General features: G+C 37.6%; 1 protein-coding gene across 5 annotated transcripts in view; it reads right to left on the bottom strand.

The window, feature by feature from the left end:
- kcnip3a (Kv channel interacting protein 3a, calsenilin) overlaps positions 1-27,252 on the bottom strand; it is an 83,659-nt gene that overhangs the window by 31,500 nt on the left and 24,907 nt on the right. The window contains exons 2-4 of one of the 5 annotated variants that reach the window (XM_079827035.1): positions 22,228-22,260; positions 21,309-21,483; positions 2,973-3,005 (exon numbers count right to left, since the gene is read on the bottom strand). In XM_079827035.1, the coding sequence (XP_079683161.1) occupies positions 2,973-3,005; positions 21,309-21,483; positions 22,228-22,260 (241 nt within the window). Of the gene's footprint in view, positions 1-2,972; positions 3,006-21,295; positions 21,484-22,227; positions 22,261-27,252 lie in introns of all 5 variants that reach the window. The other 4 variants (XM_079827036.1, XM_079827037.1, XM_079827038.1 and 1 more) reach the window with 4 other exon arrangements.

The following is a 27,252-nucleotide window of genomic DNA, read 5'->3' as shown; positions in this document are numbered from 1 at the left end:
ACAACAGTGTGATCTTCTTTCAATTTAGTACTTTAAACAATCAGTTCATCCAACAGCAAACAATGCAAGATACATGTTTCAAATCTCCCTCGTTGCTGAATTATCTACAGTATCTACAGTAACACAGGCTACATATTCCTCATTAGAAAATACACTTGCATTACCTAACTTACAGTTTTTTTTATTCGCTTTGGTACTATTTTCACAAGCAAGGTGTACATTTTCGAAACTCATAGTGCTAACATCACAACAGATCATCAAAAGTGCACTTTTTTCAAACATTTCAGCATATTTTCAATTGTGTTAGTACAATACACAAAACCACAAAGTATCCTTTTCACTACACAAAATAAGTGTTTCATCTTTATAAATGTTTCATTCACAGTAACTGCCTTTCATAAAGCTCTTACTATCAAACTTTTGATTTGCATCTCTTCTCGTTCAGTTTAATACATTTGTCTTTTATTTAATCCAACTGATCTTAATGGTTAATCAATGAATCATTTGGTACACCAATAGATTTCTATATATATTGATTATATAAACATAGTTTCTACTTTGTTTGCAATTTCCAAAATGGATAACCATATGAAATGAATTATTTTTAAATTTTCTGCGATTTACCTTAGATTATAAGGTGTGTGTTTGTGGTCTGGTAAACTCTACATTATGGGGACAAAAAGACAGCAATATCCTAAATCCTTTTCCTTGCAGGGACATTTTTTGGTCAAGCTTATAAATCATAGAGAATGAGTTTTTTTGAAAATGTGAAAATGCAGAAATGTTTCTTTGATGTGTAGTGTAAGGGGAAAGAATATAGATTTCGAACAGTATAAAAATCATAATGTCTATGGAGAGTGGGACAGAAATATTTTCAATTTGTGAATAGAGCAGAATAGAGTATAAGGGAGTGGAAATAGTCAATGACGGTGTAACATCAGATTGATCAGAAATCAGAAGAAGGGAGACAGATGGTATCAAATATAGAATTTTACATTACAGTATGTATGCCATGTGATACTGTAAACAGATTACCATGGTAGAGATTGCCACATTACTGTAACTCACCCTTATAAAGCTCAACTACAGTAGATTCAGTCATATGGTACAGTGAGAACATGTATGTGAGAACATGTATGGGCAGCAAACTCTGTTATAGCACAGAACCTCATGGCTGTGTCATAACTGTATCACACCTTTTTGATAACACACTGAATACTATTACAAACATCATTGGATTCAATTACATAAGTTAGGTAATGCAAGTGTATTTTCTAATGAGGAATATGTAGCCTGTGTTACCGTAGATACTGTAGATAATTCAGCAACGAGGGAGATTTGAAACATGTATCTTGCATTGTTTGCTGTTGGATGAACTGATTGTTTAAAGTACTAAATTGAAAGAAGATCACACTGTTGTGTTTTGGTGATTAAACCAAATGTTCTCATTACATATTACAATAATCTTGTGTTTGAAACAGTGATTATGTGGACTGAAAATATGTGCAAGTGAATGAAAGCATTACATCAGATTTTGAAAGAATGACTTGTTGTGTTACAAGTGTGATCAGTTTGGATTTTTGTACGATGAGTTTTGAAAATGTACACCTTACTTGTGAAAATAGTACCAAAGCGAATAAAAAAAACTGTATGTAATTGAATCCAATGATGTTTGTAATAGTATTCAGTGTGTTATCAAAAAGGTGTGATACAGTTATGACACAGCCATGAGGTTCTGTGCTATAACAGAGTTTGCTGCCCATACATGTTCTCACATACATGTTCTCACTGTACCATATGACTGAATCTACTGTAGTTGAGCTTTATAAGGGTGAGTTACAGTAATGTGGCAATCTCTACCATGGTAATCTGTTTACAGTATCACATGGCATACATACTGTAATGTAAAATTCTATATTTGATACCATCTGTCTCCCTTCTTCTGATTTCTGATCAATCTGATGTTACACCGTCATTGACTATTTCCACTCCCTTATACTCTATTCTGCTCTATTCACAAATTGAAAATATTTCTGTCCCACTCTCCATAGACATTATGATTTTTATACTGTTCGAAATCTATATTCTTTCCCCTTACACTACACATCAAAGAAACATTTCTGCATTTTCACATTTTCAAAAAAACTCATTCTCTATGATTTATAAGCTTGACCAAAAAATGTCCCTGCAAGGAAAAGGATTTAGGATATTGCTGTCTTTTTGTCCCCATAATGTAGAGTTTACCAGACCACAAACACACACCTTATAATCTAAGGTAAATCGCAGAAAATTTAAAAATAATTCATTTCATATGGTTATCCATTTTGGAAATTGCAAACAAAGTAGAAACTATGTTTATATAATCAATATATATAGAAATCTATTGGTGTACCAAATGATTCATTGATTAACCATTAAGATCAGTTGGATTAAATAAAAGACAAATGTATTAAACTGAACGAGAAGAGATGCAAATCAAAAGTTTGATAGTAAGAGCTTTATGAAAGGCAGTTACTGTGAATGAAACATTTATAAAGATGAAACACTTATTTTGTGTAGTGAAAAGGATACTTTGTGGTTTTGTGTATTGTACTAACACAATTGAAAATATGCTGAAATGTTTGAAAAAAGTGCACTTTTGATGATCTGTTGTGATGTTAGCACTATGAGTTTCGAAAATGTACACCTTGCTTGTGAAAATAGTACCAAAGCGAATAAAAAAAACTGTAATCAAATAACCTACCGCAAGTGAGTAGTCATTCATTTTGATCATTTTTAAAACAAAATATCTTCTAATGAAGTTCTAGTACTAAAGTATGAAATGCTGCATGTATGTTTGTCTTTGTGGTTGGTTTAAATATGATGATATACTTGCTTCCGTATAGCTTAACATATTGCAGTCTGCAAAATATCCTGAGCATTTCTTAAGTTTCAAGAAAACACCTAGAAATACAAATTCATGATTTACTCACCCTTATTTTGTTTCAAACCTGCTTTTCTTTCATCTGCGAAACACAAAATTAGATATTTTAAAGAACGTTAGTGTCCAAATGATATTGACTTTCAACATCCAGGGGGGAAAAAAAACCTTTTTTTTTTATTTATTTATAGAGAACAAAATGTCATACAGGTTTGGAACGACAGGAGGATGAGTAGTGATGAACTTTTTATTAACTATTAACATAATCAGTTTTTGCTCTCAAAACTTGATTGCTTGATTATTACTTAAAAAGCTCTGCATAACATTTTTGTTTATCTTAATTTTTTGCATATCTGCTACCTTTCCACAAGTGTTTTGGACCAGAGAGGCACCAGCATTTTACGTCTCACGGAATCAAACTCCATCTGCACACAATGACGCTTTTGTAGGGATAGAACTACGTACGTTCATACTCAAACATTCCATCAGTAGTTCTGCAGTATTTTAAGGGCCACAGTCTTTTGAATTAACACTTAAACATGGTGATGTTAATGCTCTGAGAGAAAACACACAGTAGGGTACAAAAGTCTGAGAACTATAGTGAATGCTTCTATTTAGCATTTTTTTGTTACTTTAACACATTTTTAAATTACTTTCTGTTATAAACTGATTTGAATTAAACTGAAAACAAGAATTTCAGAATGTCTTATAATACTTTTTTTTTTTTTTGGCTTTAATAATACAGCAGCACAAAAGCTGCACGTTGAGATGATCCAAGGTGCATATTGAGCATCAATGGATGAAGAACTTCTGACCACCTGTTCATACAGTCACATGATCAGTGTCACAAATGTACTTATTTGATTAGTGGCCTATATAGAAATAGTGCAGAATCTGAACACATTTCTTTGTTTGACTTTTTTTTCAAAAACGGACCTTACACTCTAAAAAATGCTGGGTTAAAAACAGTCCAAGTCGGGTTGAAAATGGACAATTGCTGAGTTTGTCCATTTTCATCCCAACTTGGGTTGTTTTTAACCCAGCTTTTTTTTAGAGTGTACTGTATGCAATGCTAATCAGTTTTATAAATGATTATTTTCAGAGTGGATCAGTTATGTGCTGTACAGCATCTGTGCTGTTACGGTGATTGTGTTTTTGTATTATTGCTTTCATGGAGTCTGCAGGCAAAACTGTAAAACAGGTAAAATATTATAATAATAATTACAGTGATTAACGTCCATCTCAACACATAAAATAGTAACTATACTCTTTTGAACAGCAGAAGTCACACTGGAGGTGGGTGACACTTCTAATCCAGACGGCAGCACAGAAAACACAAAGGCAAGTAGGATGAGAGTAAACTTCTCTTTAACTTCAAAGATCCTCAAATAAACTAGAGTCTGTTTGATCGGTTCTCTTGTGTTTAGGATGGGCGCCACTCATCGTTAGCAGGACTCCAAGAAAATAACAGTGTCAGGATGAGCTCTGTCTACCAGAGCCTCATCCCCTCCACCAGACAGTCAATCTATGAGATTCTTGATCAAGAGGAAACTCAACTTTCAGACATTTATGAGAATTTTGAGTGATGGCAAAATCACTGTAATGCACAGCCCCTAATTGCTTATTGCTTTTTATAAAACTGAAGCAATAGCAAAAGTAGATAAAAGATATCAATGTTCAACTAATAGCCAAATGTATCATAAAGAATTATCAGAGAACAAACATTTCTTCTGACATATAAGAGTCCAATATATAATGTGCTGTCCCAATGTGTGTTCATAGTCATTTTACAATGAATTGCTAAAATCACATGCAGACGGAAATCTTGACTACTGACCATTTGTAATGCATCATATATTTATAATTGTACTAAATTAAAGTGTTCAATTGACAGCCTAGTTATGACCAATAAATCTATTTCCCAAAGACTTGGGAAAACCATGCTACTTCTATTTCTAACTTCATTTGAATGCTTGCTTGCTGTCTATATGCACACAAATATTGCACACAAAACAATACAATAGGCAATATGTTAATATAATAATTTCTTAATTCCCCGCTTTCCCCTCCCGGTCACCGTAGTTGAGAAATGTTTTTCTTTTTCCACATCAAGAAAGTATTTAGGTGCAATATAAAAGGGAACTGGTTTCGGTTCTTTTTCATCATTTTCACTGTAAAAAAAAAAATCAGGTCTCCAGTTGAAAATTTTCTAGAGAGCGATCCCATCTAAAATTTTCTGTTGGCCAAATTGAATTTCTTACATTTTTATTGAATTAAATTGCATCAATTCACAGAAATTAAATTTGGCCAACTGAAAAATTTAGATGTGATCGCTCACTAGAAAATTTTCAATTGGAGACCTGATTTTTTTTTACAGTGTTGAAATCATCTTTTTGCACGTGTGAAGGAAACATTTAATTTATCAAAACTAACATTCCTTTTTCTTTCATATATGCAATATATATAATCTCATGACCCTGGCAACAAGCTAAAGTATCAAGGAATCCAAATTTGCTTTTACCTAGTAACAGAGAATTATTCATACGAAGAACCAATCATATTCGAGAAAAATTATGCAATTAATCATTTCACCTTTGCCATGCACTTATATAAACTGTCGTACTCTTTTGGTCGGTATAGGATTCTCTATGATTGGAATGGCGTCCTCCCGGCCGTGATTAAAGTATATTCAAGGGCATTGTTTGAAGTCTGTCTGGTTACTGCTGCACAGCAGGTTAGTGGAACTCTACAGACCTTATTCCCAAGTGATAGTGTTGATAGGGGACGAGACGTCGTCCAACTCAGAGTGAGGCCCTTTGGGGCGTTTGGGGTTACTGATGCGGTCAGGCAGCTTTAATTTTTAGGCATTTGATGTGGTCTGTATAGTTATAGTCTTAAACTTTTTATGCAGTCAGTGTAGCTATAGTCTTAGGCGTCTTATGCAGTCAGAATATTATTTTTAGGGATCTGGTTTTCCAATGCAGTCAGAGTAGCTATTCCTATGGCATCAGGGGTTACCTGAGGATAATTGGAGGTGTCGGGGGACACACTTAAAAGGGGTCATGAATTGAGAAATCAAATTTTCCTTTAGCTTTTGAGAGGTCTATAAGAGGTCATCATACTGTAAGAATATCCTGTAAATTTCAGAACTGAAAACTTCCTTGTTAGTAAAAAAAAAAAAGCTTTTATTGAAAGACCGCATATCTATTATATAAAGAAGATCAATGCCTATTTCATCATTGCAACTTTGGCCCCCGCCCACTGGCGTGTTAGTGAGATGACGAGGAGAGAAGAGCAATACAGGATGCACTATAAATAACATTAATTTCCAAAGGAGCCTAATGCTATGTGTGGTTATTTATTTTCAACAATGTTAATGTCTCAGTTGAGCATTATTTATTTGTACATTTCACTATGGATTCTTTGGTAAATCAGTCGCAGTTTTCGGCGCAGGCTTTGCAAACAGACTTTTATGATATGGACTCGACAGTAATACCACAAATTGTAAGCAACCGTGTTAATTCTAATGCCTGATCTGTGACCAGTGATTTCTGATATGTAATGATTCATGTAGCTACAGTCAGATGTTCTTTGTCAGTAAATCAAACCAGTGACTAAACGATCAACTTCACATTGTTTCCTTTAGTAGGATGAAAATAATCTGTTATTTAAACTGTGATTAAATTATATAGCCAATAGAAAGCGATCAAAGAACGCTCACTTTACAATCGCCGGAGCTGTCCATCAAACAGCGCAAGTTTGTCACAATGCTCATCACTGCAACCTTTTTAATGCCACAATCTGAATATAATGCCATAGATCTAAATATAATGCTAAAATCAACACTTATCATGATTAGTTTACCTTAAAAGCTGTAATTGTTAAAACAAGCTAAAAGTTTTAATTTGGACGTTTTTTTTTATTTTGCCCCTTTTCCCTATATCACATATTTTAGTCATCATTATAAATTAGGTAGCTTTTAAAAGCCTAAATACAAAAAATTCACCCTTTGAAGAAACTCTTTTTTGTTATATTAACTTCAAATTTGGACCACAAATTGGTTATATATGGCATTGATTTTCTAGCAATTTTACAATCCAAATTATGTAAAATATACATTTAATATACAAATAATGTATGATTTAGTTCAGTATATTTGCTTTACAGTCAAATTAAACATAACTTTTTAAACAAATTTTTAAAATCTGCTTTCACTTCTGCAATTATCTGCCGAGTGTCTTCTTCACGGTCTGTATTCCAAAGCATTCATGAAACACAAACATTTAAGTTCAGGTCTTTGATAAAAAAAAAGGTGTGACAGTTATCTAAATAACCCAGTGGTGTGACAAATAAATTAATAATTCTCTCAATTAATACTAGTTCAAACAACTACATGCATGATAATAATAATAATAATAAACAACAACAAAAATTAAATACAAAACATAACTGTAGTGTTGTAGTACTCGAGACCGATCTTAAAGGGTTCTTAAACTTTCCCTTGAGCTTTTGATATATAAAAGGTAATGGTAATATTAGAATATCCTGTAAGTTTCAGAGCTGAAAACTTCCTTGTTACTCAAAGAAAAGCTTTTATTGACACGGGCCCAGAAAACGAGAGCTCTCAGAATATGCGGACCTCTTACGTAATAGGACCTAGACGCCGCCTCTACAGATAAACATGCTTCTGTAGCCCTGCCCACCAGCTCGTGAGCTAAGGATCATCCCTGCATAAGCTTCCTTCTGAACACACACTTATGTGAGTAGGCTAAAACATATTTTTTTTATATATATGTTAGTTTTGCATAACATTACAGATCGTTTTAAATCTAATGATTACATACCTTAGCACGCTGTCACAGGGTGGAGAAGGTGTTATTGAATTGGTTCACTCGTGATCGGACTTGTAACGTTTAAGGCGCCTGAGTGAGTGTGTGTGAGTGAGTGTGTGTCTGCGCAAGTGAGTGAGTGTGTGTCCTCCCGCGCGAGTGAGTGAGTGTGTGTGTGTCCTCCCGCGCAAGTGAGTGAGTGTGTGTGTCTGTGCGAGCGAGTGTGTGTGAGTGAGTGTGTGTCTGCGCGAGTGAGTGAGTGTGTGTGTCCGTGCGAGTGAGTGTGTGTGAGTGTGTGTCTGCGCGAGTGAGTGAGTGTGTGTGTGTCCGCGCGAGTGAGTGTGTGTGTGTCCGCGAGAGTGTGTGTGTGTGTGTGTGTGTGTGTGTGTGTGTGTGTGTGTGTGTGTGTGTGTGTGTGTGTGTGTGATTTAATCATTGTGTTTGCTTGATATTTTACGAGTCCTCCGAGCATTTCCCCCAGACGATTCCTGGGATATAGCTGAAGCTCATTAAATAAGCAAATCTTATCAAATCGTAGCCGTGGGCATTTACTTCCAAGTGTTCAGTGCGGCACGCCCATCAAATCCGAGTGTTTTTCAGGCCCCGTTTACACGTACATGGTTATTTTGAAAAACGAAGACATTTCCCTTCGATTGCGCACTTCGTTTACACGCAAACGGAGAATTCGCCTCTGAAAACGAGTCTGTTCTAAAAACAGAGTGGAGATTTAGAAAATCTTCGTTTGCACGTTTGTATGTAAACTGAGACAAACGGGTGTTTAGGCAGCCAATGTCACAGTATGCGCCAGAGCTCGCAGAGTTCAGAGTAGCAGTCACATTTATGTTGGTGCAAACTCTTCTCGTGTGTTTGCATTTGCAAATACAGCTGCTCCATTATGTCGAGGAGCAGAGACGAATGAGTGCTCGGAGGTCAGCAATTTTGCAACAACTTCGTTGTAAATTCGTTGCTATTTTCGGGATTCTGATTGGCTTACGTAGGCTTGAGCTTCTCGTTACACCGCCACCTACAGGTTTGGCATGCTCTTGACGGCATATATACACGGGCATGTGTAAATGAACACTTTTCTGAAAACTGACATGTGTGCACGATGTTATTTTTGAAACCGGAGAGGTTGAAATGTCCGTTTATGAAAATAGCCGCCCACATTTAAACGTACCCTCAGAGAGGCTCAAAACCAGGGTAGAGAATAGCCTATTACTTATTCATTATGATGTTTTTGAATGTAAAAACCACACAAACATCATAAGTTGACCTCAGACAACAGTATAAAAATTTTTAAAAAGCCAGTTCATGACTCCTTTAAGACACTTTTTTGAAGGTCTCGACCACATGTACTCGGTCTGGTCTGGGGTCTCAGACTTAGAGGACTCTGGATTTTGTCAGTGCATTGTCTTATTTATTTATTAACATCATTAATGTAATTGGGTAATTTCATTTAATTGGTAGCAGCTCTATATGGTGTCTTATTCTAATTATATTTATTGATTAAAAATAAATAAGTTCTCAGGCGGTAATTGTGGATCTTTATGAATTTAAGGAGTGCTGGTCTCGACTCGGTCTCACCCTGTCTTGGTCTTGGTCTTGGTCTTGTCTTGGTCTCAACCCCTCAAAGTCTTGGTCTTGTCTTGGTCTCAACACACATTGGTCTTGGTCTCGGATTAGGTGGTCTTGACTACAACACTACAAAACTGTACTGTTTAAATGTAGCATAGCATGATACGCTGCAGGACACTGCTTTACTCCATGTGACTTATGTATCTACATTTCATCCATATTTGCTCTATATAATAAACTGTATAGACTTACAATGAACACCAGAAAAAGAAGAAAAAAAACTTTTAATGTTTTCTAATAATTGTACAATAAAAGTAACACTGTAATGTTTCAAACTCAACAAGCCAAACTGAACAGGTTTTGGTATCAAATGATTAAAAGTGACAAAACACAGACAGCTCAAAGACAGAGTGTTGTTCTGATGAGCGTTACCTGAGCGATGATAGCGAGCCGTACTGTGACGACAATCAGCCAGGAAGCTGGGTCGAGAGAAACGCCGACGCGCTTCGAAAGAGAGCGTAGCCATCACGCTCCCCATTATAGACTGATACAGAAACCACACCAGATATGCTAAAAACAGGAACCACAATGAGCATGAACCAACAGCTGTTCTCCAAGAAACTAGATGACAACCTGTGTGTGTGTGTGTGTGTGTGTATTAGTGTCTGTGAAAAAAGCACATTGTGCAGTCTGTTTGGTGACTATGGGTCAGACACTCAGGTAGATACATGTGAGAGAGAAAGACACTTCAAAGACTAAGTGCTACAATGACCTTTCACTTAAAACACAACACACACTCTCTCTCTCTTTCTGTCCTGTGGTCTATGTTTGAAAAATGTTCCTCTCACACCTAGACCACCTCACAGAGGTGAAAATATTAATATGAGTACATGAATAAAACAAATGCGCTTCAAGACCCCTGCGTTGAGCGCAGACCAAAGCGTCTTCAAAAATGTACACAGGCTGCTTTTTCAGTGCCAGCTATGCAAGTATGTATATTTAGGATGAGGTTTCAAGGTCTTCAACAGTGATCTGCAGTGGTACTGCTGGGGGTCCACCTATTATGAATATATTTTTGCAAACCATGTACATATAAAACATATATACAAGTCATATTATATTATATATATTTATTATAATTTAAATGTATATTTATTATTGATAAAATATATAATTTAGTGTATGCTTTTGAAGTCTCTTATGTTCTCGAAGGCAGCATTTTATTGATCAAAAATACAATAAAACAGTGATATTGTGAAATAACAATATAACAATTTTCTATTTTTATTTCAATTTTGTTTACTTCCTTTTAGATTTGTTCTTTCTTTTTACTTCGTCGTTGTTTACATTTTTTTTTTGTGCACTAGAGCTGGAATATTGATCAGCCTTTTAATCATAAACACTACCGTTCAGAAGTTGTAGGTCAGTAAGGCTTTATTAATGTTTTTAAAAGATGTCTCTTATGATCACCATGGCTGCATTTATTTGATCACAAATACAGTAACAACAGTAATTATGGGGACTATTATTACAATTAGAAATACCTGATTCTATTTGACTATATTTTAAAAATGTCATTTTTAAAGCTGAATTCTCAACATTATTAATTTAGTCACTTGATTCTTTAGAAATCATTATAATATGGCTATTTGATTCTTAAGAAACATTTCTTATTATTATCAATGTTAAACATAATTGTGCTACTTAAAATTCTGGTAGAAACCATGACACATTTTCTTAGGATTCAATGAGTAATAAAAAGTTTTTAAAAAAGCAGCATTTATTTGAAAAAGAAAATATCATAAAGAAATATTATAAATGTATTTACTGTCACTTTTGAACAATTGAATGCATTCTTGCTGAATAAAAAGCTGACGCGCTTCTAAAGAGAGCTCTCCATTATATACTGATACAGAAACCACACCAGATATGCTAAAAACAGGAACCACAATGAACATGAACCAATAGCTGTTCTCCAAGAAACCAGATGACAACCTGTGTGTGTGTGTGTGTGTGTGTGTGTGTGTATTAGTGTCTGTGAAAAAGCACATTGAGCAGTCACATTTTTTTAGGATTCAATGATTAATAGAAAGTTAAAAAGAGCAGGATTTATTTGAAATATACGGTCACTTTTGAACAATTTAATGCATTCTTTCTGAATAAAAGTACTAATTTCCTTGAAGTAAATCTTACTGACACCAAACTTTTGAATGGTAGTATATTTATAAGTAAATAGTGCGTAGTGTAATGGATTGCACTGTCCACTGAGAGGCACTAGTGCATCAGTGACTCATTGTGATACATTCACAACAGTCACAAGTCTCTTTCCTGCCTATTGTGTCCTCGTTGGCTGACCCGGCTGAAGGCCACAGAAACATGAGACAACATATTGAGTCGATCTGACTATTTAAGGCACATATAAATGCTTAATTAGCAAGACTTATGATCGGTTACTTAACCTGCACTGCCCCTGCTGACTCCGCAATTTCTTTTCCTGTCCTGCAGAATAATAATAATAATTAAAAAAACAATTCTGTTGACCTGCAAGCAGTCAAGGGAATATATCAAACAGATATTTTAAGAAAGATTGCAAAAAAAGTGGTGTGAGTGTAACATTCGTGTAACATGTAACATTTGTGCTAGTGTAACTTTGACTACGTTCTGGAAAGTTTCTCTCAAATTTATGAACAAACATTCTTCCAGTAATGTTAATAGAATGTTCATTCAAAGTTATCTGGTCTGTAAAAATTGTATCAAAACTTAGCACAAAAACATCTTGGTTACTATTATAACCGTTCCCTGATGGATGTGAACGAGGAACACCCGACCAGTTGTCCAAGTTTTACCTGTTAGAAAGCAAGACTCGTGACGAAACTGGCTCTACGTGGAGATTATAGAATCTCGCAAAGGTGTTGGGTGTAGCTGAGTGCGCAGCTCTGCAGATGTCTGCCAATGAGGCACTATTCCCTAAAGCTGAAGAGGCTATGATACCCCTGGTAGAGTGAGCTCTCACCCCCAGGGGGCATGGTACACCTTGGCCTTGGTAAGCCCACGATCCAGAGGGCCATTCTTTGTTTGGAGGCAACCTCCCACATTAGGAGGGATTGCTTGCAAATTTAACACTTGATTCCTGAAAGGAGTAGGAACTGTGGGCATGATGCCAGGGCAGGGTCTCAGGACTGCGTGAGAGTGTGACCAAGTCCGTCTCGCGATTGAGGTTGCTGGAGTCCAGAGGAGGAGATGGCAGGCAAGTTGTGACATGCGACGAGAGCGGATTCCGCCCTGGCTATTTATATACGCTATTATCACCATGTTGTTTGTGCAGACAAACACTTACTTGCCCCGGATCAATGGCCGAAACCTCCTTAGGGCTAGAGCCAACAACTCAAGGCAGTTGATGTGCCAGGTCCCGAGGCCCGTTGTACATAGCACCCCAGACTCTCTTGGAAGCATCTGTTGTAACAACAACACGTCTTGACACTTGTTCTAAAGGAACTTCCAGCAGTAGAAATGCAAGGTCCGTCCAAGGGCTGAAAATGCGTGGACAGATCAACGTGATGCCACGCAATGTGTGCCGTGGCGCCATGCCCATCTCAGGACTCAAGCCAATGCCGAAGTGGTCTCATATGCATCAACATGAGCGCCGTTACTGCGGCTGAGGATGCCATTTGCCTCAGATACCTCTGAAAATATTTGAGTGGAACCACTGTCTTGTGCTTGAAAATATTCAAACGCTGTTCAGTGCTGAGCACAATCTTCTGAAAGACGTTGGACCAAGTCCAACTCTACACAGAGAAAAGAGATGCTCTGCCCTGAGGAGCGCTTGCTTTTGCCAGTTGACCGAAAGTCCCAATCGGGCTAGGTGCTTGAGGACCAGGTCACTGTGTACACACAACAATTCTCAAGGCCTAGGATCAGCCAGTCGTTAAGGATGCAGACACCCACTTACCTTAACGGTGAAAGGGCGGCCTCTGCGACTTTTTGAAAATGCAAGGAGACAGGGACAACCCTACACGGAGGACCTTGAACTGATATGCCTGTCCTTACAGGGCAAACCACAGGAATGGCCTGTGTCGAGGAAGGATTGAGGTGTGAAAGTACGAGTCCTTCAGGACTATCGCCACGAACCAATCTTGGTGTCAGACACTTGTGTCTCTGCAGAAGCATCTTGAAGGGGAGCCTGTATAGGGCACTTGCAGAACTCGCAGATATAGGATTAGTCTCATCTCACCACTTTTCCTGGGTACAATGATGTAAGGGCTGTAGAAAAGGAAAATAAAAATTCTCCTCCCATCCCTCCCATCTCCAGTCCGGGTGCGTGCCGATCAGGGGCCTCTCCTCCTTCACTGGGTCGCCTGTCTCAGGGAGAAGCCTTCTGAGGGTTCTTAGCGGCCTGCTGGTGGGTGAGCGGGCGGGTGGTGCCACCTGATAACTGACAGCTCATCTTCCCCTCGAACCCCTCGGGTGAACCGCCAAACTCATCCAGAAAGTCAACCTGGGGACAATACCGTGCCGAGGAATGGGGGACTCGCGGGGATTCACCTGGCGGAAGCTCTCCCATTAATACCCCCAGATCGTCCTCAGTGCTTTGGTGGGGAATTAATAAGAGAGACAAACAAATTAGCATAAAGTATATGACAAAGCTGTTTTTTTGGAGCTATGGTTTTCATTGTAACTTTTTGTATTCCACAGAAGAAAGAAGGGAACCAGATTGGAAAGGGTGAGTAAGTGTCAGTATAGTGTCAAAGAAAAAGACAGGACAAATTGAACATGACTGATTCGATAATTCTCCTGGAAGACTAGAGCACCTGTCCTTTGACCAGCAGTGAGACACAGCACTGTTTCAGTACCTCATGAAAGTTAAATGGCTCTTGTTACATACATACACACACACTCACAGTGACAGCGTGTGTAACACTGCAACAGCATAACTGGCAGAGATTGTTTTACACTGAATCAGAGTCCTGTAGAAGAACGGACCAGCACAATTGCACCATCAGCAGATAAAAAAAAATCCAATAACGTGATTATAGACCTACCTGTCCAGAAATAATGTGTTCATTTTATCTCATGCAACTACACCCAAGCCAAATAAAAAGTCCTGATCAGTATATTTTCCACTTTAAAAGTAAAAATAAACAGATTGGTTTGGAGAAACACAATCTCCGAAACAACATAAAACTTCACTTGTGCAGGGACTTCATAGAGTTCAGTATAAGAGAGTGAGGAGTAATTTTAAAAGAATGTAAAAAGACAGAGCACAGCAAAGGAAGTACCTTTGGCAAAAGAGCCGGTGAGCAAGCCGAACAAGCAGCTCAGCATGCTGGTCAACTCCTTCTGACAATCATTCTTAAAGTCGTTCAGCACATCCATGTCTCTTGTCCTTCAGTAATGTCTCTCGAATGTCTCAACCGCTGATCGAACAGTCACTGTTAAACTACTGTAACTCAAACAACGGAAAAAAGTCACCAACAGACAGACCAATCTCTAAAAACTTCACCTCAAAAACAATGACACTTACTTTGTCCTCAAACTTCCTCCTCACTTAGGAGAGAGTTCCCAGATCACAGGTTTTAGTCAGTCAAGATAACATAAAGAAGATGAGTTTCCTTTGGGCTGCTGTGATTGTCAAATTAGTCTTTATCCATTTCTTTCTCAATGAATCAACAAAGCCATACCAACTTTCTGATATCCAGTGCTGGAGGGTTTTGCTGCGAAGTGCAGAAAAGTCTCAATGTGACCCAATGTAGAACACACTGCTGATTTTCTATCTGGATAACATTACACCTCCTAATAAAGACATGGACAGTAATCTAAACCAAACAGCTAGTGAGGTCTTCAGTGTCCTGAGTCCTGACAGAGTTCTGCTGTATAGGAACATATCCTGGACTGTCTTGGAATTAAAGCTATGAACAGGAAGTAGCACTGATCAGAGAGAGAGAGAGAGAGAGAGAGAGAGAGAGAGGGAGGTTGGGGGTGGTGATGACAAGCAGAATGCTCAAATTTCGCAGGAAGCATGTACAGTATGCAGTAAAGTCAGGAGACATCAAATGATCTAACAAAGTGGAATTTAAACAAAGGATGCTACAACTTCTCAAAACTAAGATTTTTTAAATTACTTTTAAGCTAATTTCCCTGAAGTTCAAACAGGTGTCCTAGCTGAGCTCACATTAAAAATGAATTACATCCACAAAATGTTGCCATTTTGGAATTGTCCAAATATCAAATACTTGTATATACAGTATATACACACAAATGTGAATCTTACTTTAATACTTTCACTCGGTACATTATTACGTTCACTTGCTTTAATTCGTTGCTATTTCATGATCTGACAAATTGATACATTTTTAAGTGTGGTTTAAGCGTCCAAATAGTTTTTAGGGCCACTGTGGATATAAGGCCACTAGTCTGATTCTGAGACGCTTCTCATCCTTCATCTCTTATTTCACTCTTCCTATAGCCCTCTCTGATTTCCCCATTTGCAAACCAATCTGTGATTTCCTGATCCTGCCTAGAGAGCCATTTTCTTTTAATGGTGCCACAAACTGTTTGTGTGTCTTTCAACACTCTTATAAGTGACTCTCTCAGCTCTTTTAGCAATCTGGAGAGCAAAACAAACCCCCTATTAAATCAATATAGCATAATGACAAACACTTACTACTTATAAATCACATATTAACACTTCATTAAATATTCATAAACTTTCATAAAAGCATTGTCTTCAAAAAAGGATGTGTACAACATGATTAAATGTCTTTGTTTTATATGAGCTAATGCATGACACACATTTGTTTCCCCATATAACCACTAGACGGCACCCACTGAGCACTGTGAAGAACATAATGATATGCAACATCGGGTACTTGGTATGCCACATTTAGTGTGGAAAAATATCGTCCTTCAACATATTTCAAAGAAAAGTTAATATTTAATGACTATGAAAATGTAGCCCTCAAGTACAAATGTCTTTTCCTTACACCTTAAATACACATACCTTACAAATTATTATTCTTTTTTTTTTACAAATATAATTTATTACTAATTAATAGTCAAATGATCTGATATTATCTGATACAAGATAATATATTTATTAATATATATTATTTATATAAATAATCATTTATAATTATGCCAAACCATTTAAATTACATTTTTTTTGTCTTTATTATGATATCAGGACACGTTTGACTTTATGTCCCAAAATATATTAAATTATGTTTTAATTGAAGTTCGAGAGGGGGACGTTTAGATAATCTACCCAATCAGCAAGAGGAGGTTTCTATATATAGCCGACTCACCTCTGTCCCACGACAGTTTTCCAGCATCCCTCAACCACCCCAACTCCTCACCCTCAACTGTTCCTATCCCAGCCAGGGATATGGGGGAGTATTCTGGGTTCGGGCCAAAATTCTGAGCCCGGACAGCACGCCAAACGCACACTCTTTACCCATAGAAATCATTGTATGTAAGAACTGCATGCCCATAATTTAAAACAAAACTACACATTCATATTAAACAGATCTAAAAACAAGTATAACCCCTGTTAAACATTTTTTAAATACACAAAAATACAATATACAAAAAGTCAAAATCAGCTCCAGATTAATGTAGCTATCATAAAAATGTAAGATATACTAACCTGAACTGTATTACTGTATAGAAGCTAGACAACTATTCTTCATTCAAAGCTGACACTGTTAATAAAGCCAACAAAGTTTGAACAAGCAGTACTTTTTAGATGGTTGGCTTTAACCTCTATTTTGATACAATCTCATTTACGGCCCACAGAGGGCTGGCTTGCGTGAAGAGAGTGGCAACACAGATCGATCAAAACCAAATTAACCTGAATCCATTCCCTGTGCCATGTTCAACAGAGAAACTTCTGCTGAGGTCTGTTTGATCAATGTCACCCTCTTGAGGTCAAGACTCAACATCTGTGGTTACAAGCTGCCTGGGGACTCATTTACTGAAGGAGACGCAGTGATTAGCAGGTGGAGGATGTCATATATGTAGAGTTGCATGCATTCTCTGCTGGTGACAATAAAAAAGCACCATAAAAGTATAATTTAATTGGTTCTTATGACTCATATTCCAAGCCTTTTGAAGCTTTGTGTGAGGAATGGACTGAAATGAAGTAATTCACTAAAAATCTTGATATCATCCCCAGCTCTTCACAGCATGTTTGTGAACAAATCTTTCTTTCACTGTAATATTTTCATGATTTTCTATCACAACTTTTTATCATTTGTCAAATCAACTTAGATACTTAATGTGGTTCAGATAACATAACCTTTGCTGTATTTACTCAAATTTTAAATTTCAATGAACTCCAGTTCAATGGAAACCAGTTAACTTACTTTTGTTTAAAAAGTTAAACCAACAATATTCATTTTACAGTGTCTTTGGAATTGGATCTTTGAGATACTGAGCCTCGTAGGAAGTGCTCCGACATGTACAAGTGGTTGTGCATTGACAGATGTGAGTTTAAATCCCACCTCATGGTCATTTCCGATCCCATCCCACCCTCTCCCAATTTGCTTCCTGTCAACTCTCTACTGTCTGAATAAAGGCAAAAGCATCATAAGCCTAAGTAGAGAATGTCTTTGGTTTCTATGATCTACTTAGGCTTGAGATGCATTTAGGAAACATGAACCTGGGCTGTGTTTCCCAAAAGCATTGTAGGCCTAAATTAATCGTAGAGACCATTGGTGCCAATTTTTCTACGATTAACTTTAGCAAAGATATGCTTTTGGGAAACGCAGCCATGAGTGATTTGTTCATGAATCAGATTGATAAGGTTCTTGAGTTCACAGTTGCAGCAGTTCCGAGTAGAGTAGAGTACATTTCCGAATCAAAGGAGGTAGCGGTCTGTAACCCTGGTGTACTTTGGATGGGAGAGGACGGTCTGATAATAGCCCAGCCGCTCCTGACATCCTTTGACAACAGCGTATCCGCACTTGAACTTGAAGTGAACAAAACTTTCTGCAATGGTGGCCTTCACACAGTTTCCAGTTCCCTGCCCTGAGTGACCTGGCAATAGGCTATATGTTCTTTGCGTCCCGTCCACGAGAGCGCCTTCAGAGAGAACATTCAGCCTTTGTGGTCGGATTTTGGAGGAGAGACGTTCGATACTGAAACCACTGTCAGTCAGCGACATTCTGTTCTTGTATGGATATTAAAATAGATTTCATTTTGCAGTATAGCTAGTAAGCCGACAGTTTTTTGGCTTATGATTTTGAGTGACAGATGTCATATTTGATTTAGCCTATTTTATCTCTTGACATTTTTTATGGCGTTGACAGTATCATGATAAGACATAAATAACAAATACAATGATTGTATAGCCAAAATGTTATATTTGTTATACTAGTCACTCTCTTTTTTTAGGGGAAATTTAAAAGTGAGATTCTGGAAACCAGATCTAAATTTAGTGGGATCTGTTGGGTCGGGAAGAAAATCATTCTAAGCGAAAAGCGGGTGAACAAAGAGTGTATTTTTAGCGGGAGCAGGCTAAAAAAAAAACTGTCCCGCGCAGACCTCAAGTTCTGAGTTAATAGCTCACTGGAAGGGACAATTTTGAGTGAATATCAGCGAAATGTTGGTTTGCTAATCAAAGATAGCTATTGTTTCTCAATTGACAGACTCAAATCTTAGGCACGGACACTTCTCTTTCCATTCAGGTCTAAGTGGATGACGTTTCTGGTTCTTTGCAGGTGAAGCAATGTGATCAAAAGGCTCGCGCCTACTGTTTACCAACTGGCTGGTAATGATTTCGAAAATGACAGAGTAATTAGATTAGACATTGTTGTTGCGCTATTGCATGCTTGATGTTTTAGCTGTGTATCTCCCACACAAGCATACAAGAACTTCATATCAAGGATATAATTGCAAACCAATCAGAGCACATGTAACAGTTACAGAAGAAACCTTAAAGGGGGGGGGGGGGGGGCACTCAGTTTCAGTCAGTCTCATGTCAATCTTGAGTACCTATAGAGTAGCATTGCATCCTGCATATCTCCGAAAAGTCTTTATTTTTATTATAATTATAAAAGGAAGATGCGCTGTTCCGAGTCTTTTCGAAAAAAGCCGTGTGGCTGGGGGCGTATCGTGTGGGCGGAGCTACAGAATGTCGAGCACGCGCCGCTGTTACTGTGTTGAGTGCGTCTGAAAGCTGCGTCATCCCTAAAAGCGGGAAAAAACTTTATTCAACATAAAAAATGGCTTTTAATCGGATACAGCCATACATCTATGATCCGGAATCAGACCCAGAGGCTGAAGTTGAACAGGAGCAGCAGCAAAAACGACTAGAGCAGGACATCTCTATGTGGTATAAGTTACACTAACTATATAATATGCTTAGCGGCTTGTGTTATTTACAAATTTTTTTTTTTTTTTTTATATTTTTTTTTTATTGAAGTTGCATGACATATATACACATTTGGTCATATAATACATATTTTGATCTTGTCCTACAACATCATCTTTTTTCCCCCAGAACTAAAAGACACCCCCCCCCCCTCTTCCAACCACAGTCAAAAAGAAAATAATAAATTAAAATAAACTGGTAGCAAGAACAAACAAGGGGAATGTCCCAGGTATTCTATTTTACACAAAGTCCGATCTTATTGGCCTAATAAATTCCAAGAATCCATTCCACAACCTCTCAAACTTATTCATTTCAAATCTAACAGTGTACGTCAGTTTCTCCATAATGTATTGTTATTTACACATTTATACTTTAATTATATCGTGTGTGTGTGTGTGTGTGTGTGTGTTTACGCGTGGTTTGTGATGACATGACAGGCTAGTGTTTACATAGAAAGACATGGAATAGTAGCGCATTTGAATGAAGAAGCGCGCTTATTTAGTTCAACATATTTCCCCATTCTTTGTGTATTGTTGTTTGGAGTGCTTTTACAATACACAAACATACACATATAGTGGCCAGCTAAACAAATGTACACACTATACATCGCATGCTCCATTGATCAATACGTGGTCATGTTTGGGCTACTTGATGGGCATAGGCAAAAACAGACATTTGAAGCAGTCTTACTCACTGCCTGCGGTTCCAACGTTGGGACCTTTATCGTTGGGACCGCTCCATCCTTCAGTATTAGGCGATTTGAAAATCCGGAAAAGCAAATTCCATCCACTTTTGCCTTAACGCGGGGTTACTTGGCTATTAGCCAGCGCTTTGATGGGCGTAGCCTATTGCTTTCACGCGCTCTCTCTCTCTCTCTCTCTCTCTCTCTCTCTCTCTCTCTCTCTCTCGCGCGCGCTCTTCCGGTAGAATTGTCCGTACGGCCCATACAAGGAAATTCCGCCCTGTTGACGTCAAGCGGACCCATGATCGAAAAAAACTTTCCGAAACTTATGACTAACAGGAAGTACTAATTTTGGCAAAGAAATACTCCCATCAAACGTCCACCTTAGCTTTTGAAACTGTGTCCATGTTTAGCATGGGAATCCAAGTCTTTAACAGTGCAAAAAGATCAGTATGCATGAAACAGCATTTCACCCCCCCTTTAAAAAAAATGCGTAACCAGAGACCTTATTTAGGTGTGAAATTTGCGAACATACTTTGTCTTATGTGTGTCATACATTTGCCTTAACATTGCACCCAATGGTTTTTATCGGACATTTAGCATTTTTAAAAACTGAATGCTTCATTATTCATTGCTACTTCATTGAAAAGGGCAGTAGAAAGGTTTAAAATTGTGATGATGTGGCTCTCATCATCGAGTAAGTAAAAGAATGTGCTCAAATGTTATTGTGCAGCTTAAAATATGCCATCAATTTCCACATTTATCCAGCTTGAATTTCACTCTATTAAATATCTGACTGTAATGTATGCTCTTTTTTGGACAGCATGTGTCCAGGAGCGTGCCACACTGTCAAATATGCAGAAATACTCCATCAGCGGGTCTTCCTAAAACCTAATTTCCTCCTGTGCCCTTTCCGCCACTTCTCTGTCTCACCTTGCTCCTTGGGTGCGGTGCTGGCGATGATCCATTTGACCAGACAGCACCTCATGAGGGCTTTCCGTGTGAAGCGAGGCCTCTGCCATTTGCCACTCTCCTTCTGTCGGCTTGTGCCAGGCTCCACCCCATTGGCATCACCCAGCAGACTGCCATCCGCCACCTTGCCATCCTCCTGGGAGAGAAACAGACCATGACAAAGAGCCTATTTCTTCTTACTCAGCTAACCCAATCTTGCTAGATGTGTGTTTGTGTTAAATTAAATTCTACTCAGCATGGGAAAAGCAAATGGTAGAATGTGTCTTTCTACTATTACAATGTGGTCTTTGACTAAGTGTTGAAAGTACTTCAGAGAAGACACATAATTGTCCTCGGGGGTGTGAATATATTGCATATGTAAACAGATGGTATTGCTGCGTTCAGAGGACAGATTTTGTAGATGACATCACTCAAACATGAATTGACTTATTCGCTTTTGGGTTCCCTGCTTCTTTTTTGGTTACGACTGCCAACAAAACAAATGAACAAAACTAGATTTTCATTTGCTAAAGAAAATACTAGTGCTCCTTGTGTATTTAAACCCTTAGTTCTCCTCAATGTTTGGTCTTGTGTTAACGTGGTAAGTTTGGTTAGTGTTTCTCATTCTGGTTCCTTTTCCTGTACTCTCCTGAGTGTCAGTTTTTACTGGTCTTACGTGTTTGCTGACCATAAGATCGTGACATTAGGATTACAGAATCAAGAATTTGCTATCTAAACTATAAATGTTTATTTTTAAAAAATCGAGTTTTTATACATTTTAAAACATTTTTTAAATACATTTTCTAATTATTTCTGATTTAGTAAATATAAATTATATATAATACAATTATATATAATGTTTAAAGGGACAGTACACCCCAAAATGTCATCATTTACTCACCTTCATGTCGTTCCAAAATTGTATGGCTTCCTTCTGTGGAACATATAAGAAGAAATGTTTAAGTATGCTGATGATATGTAAATGCTGATGATATATAAAATATACAGTATGCTAATAAATTATATTCTTTTATTTTCCACGGAAGAAATGAGTTATGGATATGATGATGACAGAATTCAGATTTTTGGATGAACTATCCCTTTCAGGAATATCAAGACACACAGTGTTGATGGAACAAATTTGATATGTTTTTTTTTTTTTTACCTAAACACAATAGGCCTACATATTTTTCTTCAGGAGGTTGTCATGTTGTTGCGATGGAGATGTGAATAAATGAGGTTTACGTCAGTCTATGGATCTAAAATTAGCTTTTATAGTCCTCAGGTTGTTTATTTGGTAAAAAAAGAAAAAGCTTCATACAAGCAAAATGACAAATGATCACGAGACATGTTGTGCATATTGCAAACGTATAGAAATGTTTCATATCAGCCTCTGAATCTAAACTTAGTGCTGCAAATATACAGGCATGAACGATAAAATATGAAAAAGGTCATGCAAAGCTCTTTGCTCTGCCATCAGCCACACTGACATCATCACAGACTATGATATAATCAGAAATTATGTCACAAGATGATTTGTCATTAGAGATTATATCATACCTTCTTGGAATCGCATCATTAAAAATTAGGCCTAACATCCAAATCAAGATGTAACGGAAAAATTCCAACATTTTTAATATCTGATTTAACCCTTTAACATTTCGAAGAGGAATAAAATATTAGATGATGCTTTGAGCTCATAGCAAACAGTTTCTGCCAAAACAATGTTAGTTACTATTACAATAAAACTGTGGTAACATGGTATCAGCCACAATCATCATAAAGTTGGACAGTTTAAAGGTGATCTCATGTGAATTTTATTTTATGTTTTATACACTCTTAAAAAAAAGGTTGTGGCACCAAAAATGGTTCTTGGCTCGTAATCATATGGGAACCTTTTTAAGTGCTATATAGCACCAATTTTGGTGCTTCTGTGGTTCTTCAGCGGTTCTTCAGAGGTTCTTCACCGGTTCTTTGACTATGGTGCTATATAGCACCGCTAACTATATACAGAACATGTTAAGAAATGGTGCTATATAGCACCAAAAGTGGTTCCTCTATGATTACGACGAAGAACCATTTTTGGTGCCTTATAGAACCTTTTTTTAGAGTGTATAGTAGGCCTAGTAACAATAATTGTAGTAACTATTTGGATAGAAAATAATTCAGTTTATTCAGTTTCTTTCTTTCACAGTTCTCTACTCTATTTCTTCACTAATACCAACTCAAGCCAAGACTCATTTCAAACATCTCAACAAGTGATGAAAACCAGTTGTTTCTGAAGCCATATCAGTATTGCTTTGAACAGCAATTTCATAAAGCATTTTTAAGTCACATGGCCCTGGTGGAAGCCATGATTACATTTCCCACTGACAGAAGAAATATATTGTGACCGTCCCTAATCCCCCATACATACCTGTGTGCATAGATACACAACGATAAAATCCACAAATGCAACTGTCAAGCTGACCATTATCTTCACACAGTTGTTGCCTGTTTATCTAGGATTGTGCAATCAAAAATGAATCACACAGAACAATATACAGAGGGACTGTTACTGCACTGTTGCAACAGATCTAAACTATTAATCAAGTATTCTCAACTCTTGCTGACTTTTCCACTGTTGAAGAACTGCTCTTCGTCTTGTTTTGAAAGAACTAACTGCTTTGAGCTTGCGCACATAATACACTGTTGGTGCTGCTCACTCTTATTGATGGTTTGTGTAAAGCTGAGAGAAACAAATGTAGCCTATCACTGAACTTTTTGTAATGTTTGGCTACTCGGCTTAGTTACTGAATATGTTTTGGTTTTATTGTTTTGAGAGTATGGTGCATCATTTTAGAAATCTTTATGTCAGGAAAAAACTTTAATTATACATTATTTTGTGGTCTCCTTTAGACATTCTGTACGTCAACTAACTCTATATTAGTAGACTGTTAGTGTTAGTAGAATAGGAGTTAGGGTTATTAGTAGAATGACTAAAGGGGACCATCAAAATAAAGTATTACCAAAACTTTAAAGGGATAGTTCACCCTAAAATGAAATTTCTGTCATTAATTACTCACCTTCATGTAATTTCAAACCCGTAAGACTTTCGTTCATCTTCAGAACACAAATGAAGATCTTTTTGATGAAATCTGAGAGCTTTCTGTCCCTCCATTGACAGATACGTAACTACCACTTTGACGCTTCAAAAAGTTAAGAGATCATAAAACTAATCTATATGTATTGAGCGGCTTAGTCCAAATATTCTGAAGAGACTTGGTCGCTTTATTTGGTGAATAGATTGAATTTAGTCTTTTATTCACATATAAACATTGATCAGTGAACATAAACAGAAGGTCAACCAAACATGCTTGACGTGCGAGAACAAACCTCATTGGTTCTTGCGGAAGCTAAAACGTGATGCGTAACACGTGAATTAACCTCAATGGTTCTCGTACGTCAAGCGAACATGTGTGCGTTGATGAAAGTTTATATGTGAAAAATGCATAAATTAAAACTTTTCATCATAGAAAGCGATCGAGCCTCTTCAGAAAATTTGGACTAAACAAATTTAGTTTTACGATCTCTATGAACTTTTTGAAGCATCAAAGAGTCAGCAGAGTAGCTGTCAGTGGAGGGACAGAAAGCTCTCAGATCTTCATTTGTGTTCCAAAGATGAACAAAGTCTTATGGGCTTGGAACGAAATGAGGGTGAGTAAATAGGCGGGCGGCAGTGGCTCAGTGGTTCATGTAGGTTGTCTACAAACTGGAAGGTTGGTGGTTCGATCCCTGGTTCCACCTGACCAAGTGCCGAGGTGTCCATGCGCAAGACACCTAACCCCAGCTGCTCCTGACGAGCTGGATGGCGCTTTGCATGGCTGACAGTGTATGAATGGGTGAATGTGAGGCAAATGTAAAGCGCTTTGGATGGCCGTAGGTCTGTTAAAAGCACTATATAAATGTAGTCCATTTACCATAAATAATAAACATTTTCATTTTGAGGTGAACTATCCCTTTAGGTATTACAGTAATTAAATTAACACAACATTACATTTTGTGAATGCAAAGAGTTGGAAATTGTTGAATGAAATCTGACAAAAAGACACATTTCAAAAACTTTTCTCACTTAAAAATAGCAAAAATCTAGAGACCAATGTAACAGCAGATCATGCGACACTGGAGACTGGGGCACGTTCAAGCTAAACTGGTGTTTGAGATACGTTTTCTCTTGTTTGGTGGGTGTCAAAAATGTTAGCCCAATCACAGCAGCAACATGTATATAAACCACGCGGTATTAAAGAGACAGCTTGCACAATGGGTCCATAAAAATACTATATGTATTTATATATTTTGCTATTGTATTGTGGAGTAACACTTTCATAAAATTTTCCATACTCTTCTGATTATATAATGGTAAATATTACAATATAAAAGCAAAACTTCATATAGTCGTATAGATCATAACACAGGTAAGAAGTGGATTATCCTTCACCTGAAATGTTTAGGTGCGTCCCAATTCGCATACTTATGCACTATTCTATAACGTTTTTAAGGATAAATAGTGTAAATAATGTGTTCAGACTGAAAATTCCAAAAAGAAAAAGTGCACTTTAAATACCCGGATGATGCACTAAATTAACGGAAAAAACGAAGTGTGGAATGTTGGATACTTCATGCACTCAACTGTCGCAGCTTTAATTACGTAGTGGAGGGCGAGGCACTACCAGATTACGATTTTGAATGACAAAATAACCATGTAAAGTTCATACACTACACGGTTGAGTACATAGTGCATAAGTACATAGTGTATAAGTGTATAGTGCGTCATTTGGGACACAGCTTTTGTCTTTTCATCCTGAAATGCGAGGCAAATGTTGAATCACAATAATTAGGAACCACAGTTTCCACAAATCCCTTTTCTTGATTGTCTTTTATTCCGGACGGCAAGGGCAGTGACTGTAACAACGAGTGCATTTTGCAGTAATAAAAACGTATTTATACTGATTTCATCAGGCTCCGAATATTCTTCAAAAAGAACACAAAGAATGGCCCCACTGCAGTATCACCTGTATGGAACCAACAAAACCTGAACTGGAACAAACACATATGGAATAGACAGGATAAACAAACTGCCAATAAATGTAATTTGGTGACGGAAGCGGTTCTGGATCATTTGAGGTCAATTTAACCCCTGCCTCTAGTGACAACCCCATGCTGAAAGAGCTGTCATCGCCAAACTTTAAAAACCAGGACAGGTCTTGTTTACTAAAGGAATCCCCAACACGCACTGTACTACACCTCGTTCCTGCATAGCAGAGCTCATTCGCTCATTCGTCTTTCAGGACTCAATTATTCAGACTCTAACTCTATAAAAACCCCATCAATAAAAGATCGGCAGAGAGAGAGAGCGTGCAGGAAACAGTAGGACAAAAGCCTCTTTTACATGCACACACAAAAGCGTGGCAGGTAGAGGTTGGAGAGCCGCCTCGCTCTTCATAAACTCACAAAGGAGTCCGTCATCATCCTGAGAGGGCTTTTATAGAGATAAACACAGACATTGATTTGGCTCTCAGGGAGAGGTTGGTTTAGGCCACGCTGTAAATGCTGAGCAGCATGAGCCAGGTCGAAACACAATCGCTAGAAGTGGAGTTAAATACCAGGTGAGAGAGGGACTGTCAAAGAAAATGACACATCAGTCAGCCACTGCGGTGAGGTGATGGAAAGAGGGGGGGAGAGGGGTTCGCTCAATCCAGACAGTGAGTGTAATCGGCTAAATTAAAACTGGAAGAGCCTTGGCTCCCGCCGCATAAAGTCTAAGACTTAATTAAAAGTGTTGTGGGATTAATGACTGGGTGTCTGATAAAAATGGCAAATTAGGGATTAGAACGACTTTGAATTAGAATAAAGAGACACATTTGCACCATATTTGTTCTGCTGAATT

Source organism: Gobio gobio (assembly GCF_949357685.1).
Source record: "Gobio gobio genome assembly, chromosome: 10".
Taxonomy (NCBI): domain Eukaryota; kingdom Metazoa; phylum Chordata; class Actinopteri; order Cypriniformes; family Gobionidae; genus Gobio; species Gobio gobio.
Note: the sequence above shows the minus strand (reverse complement) of the source record. Positions and strands in the feature narration are given on the sequence as shown.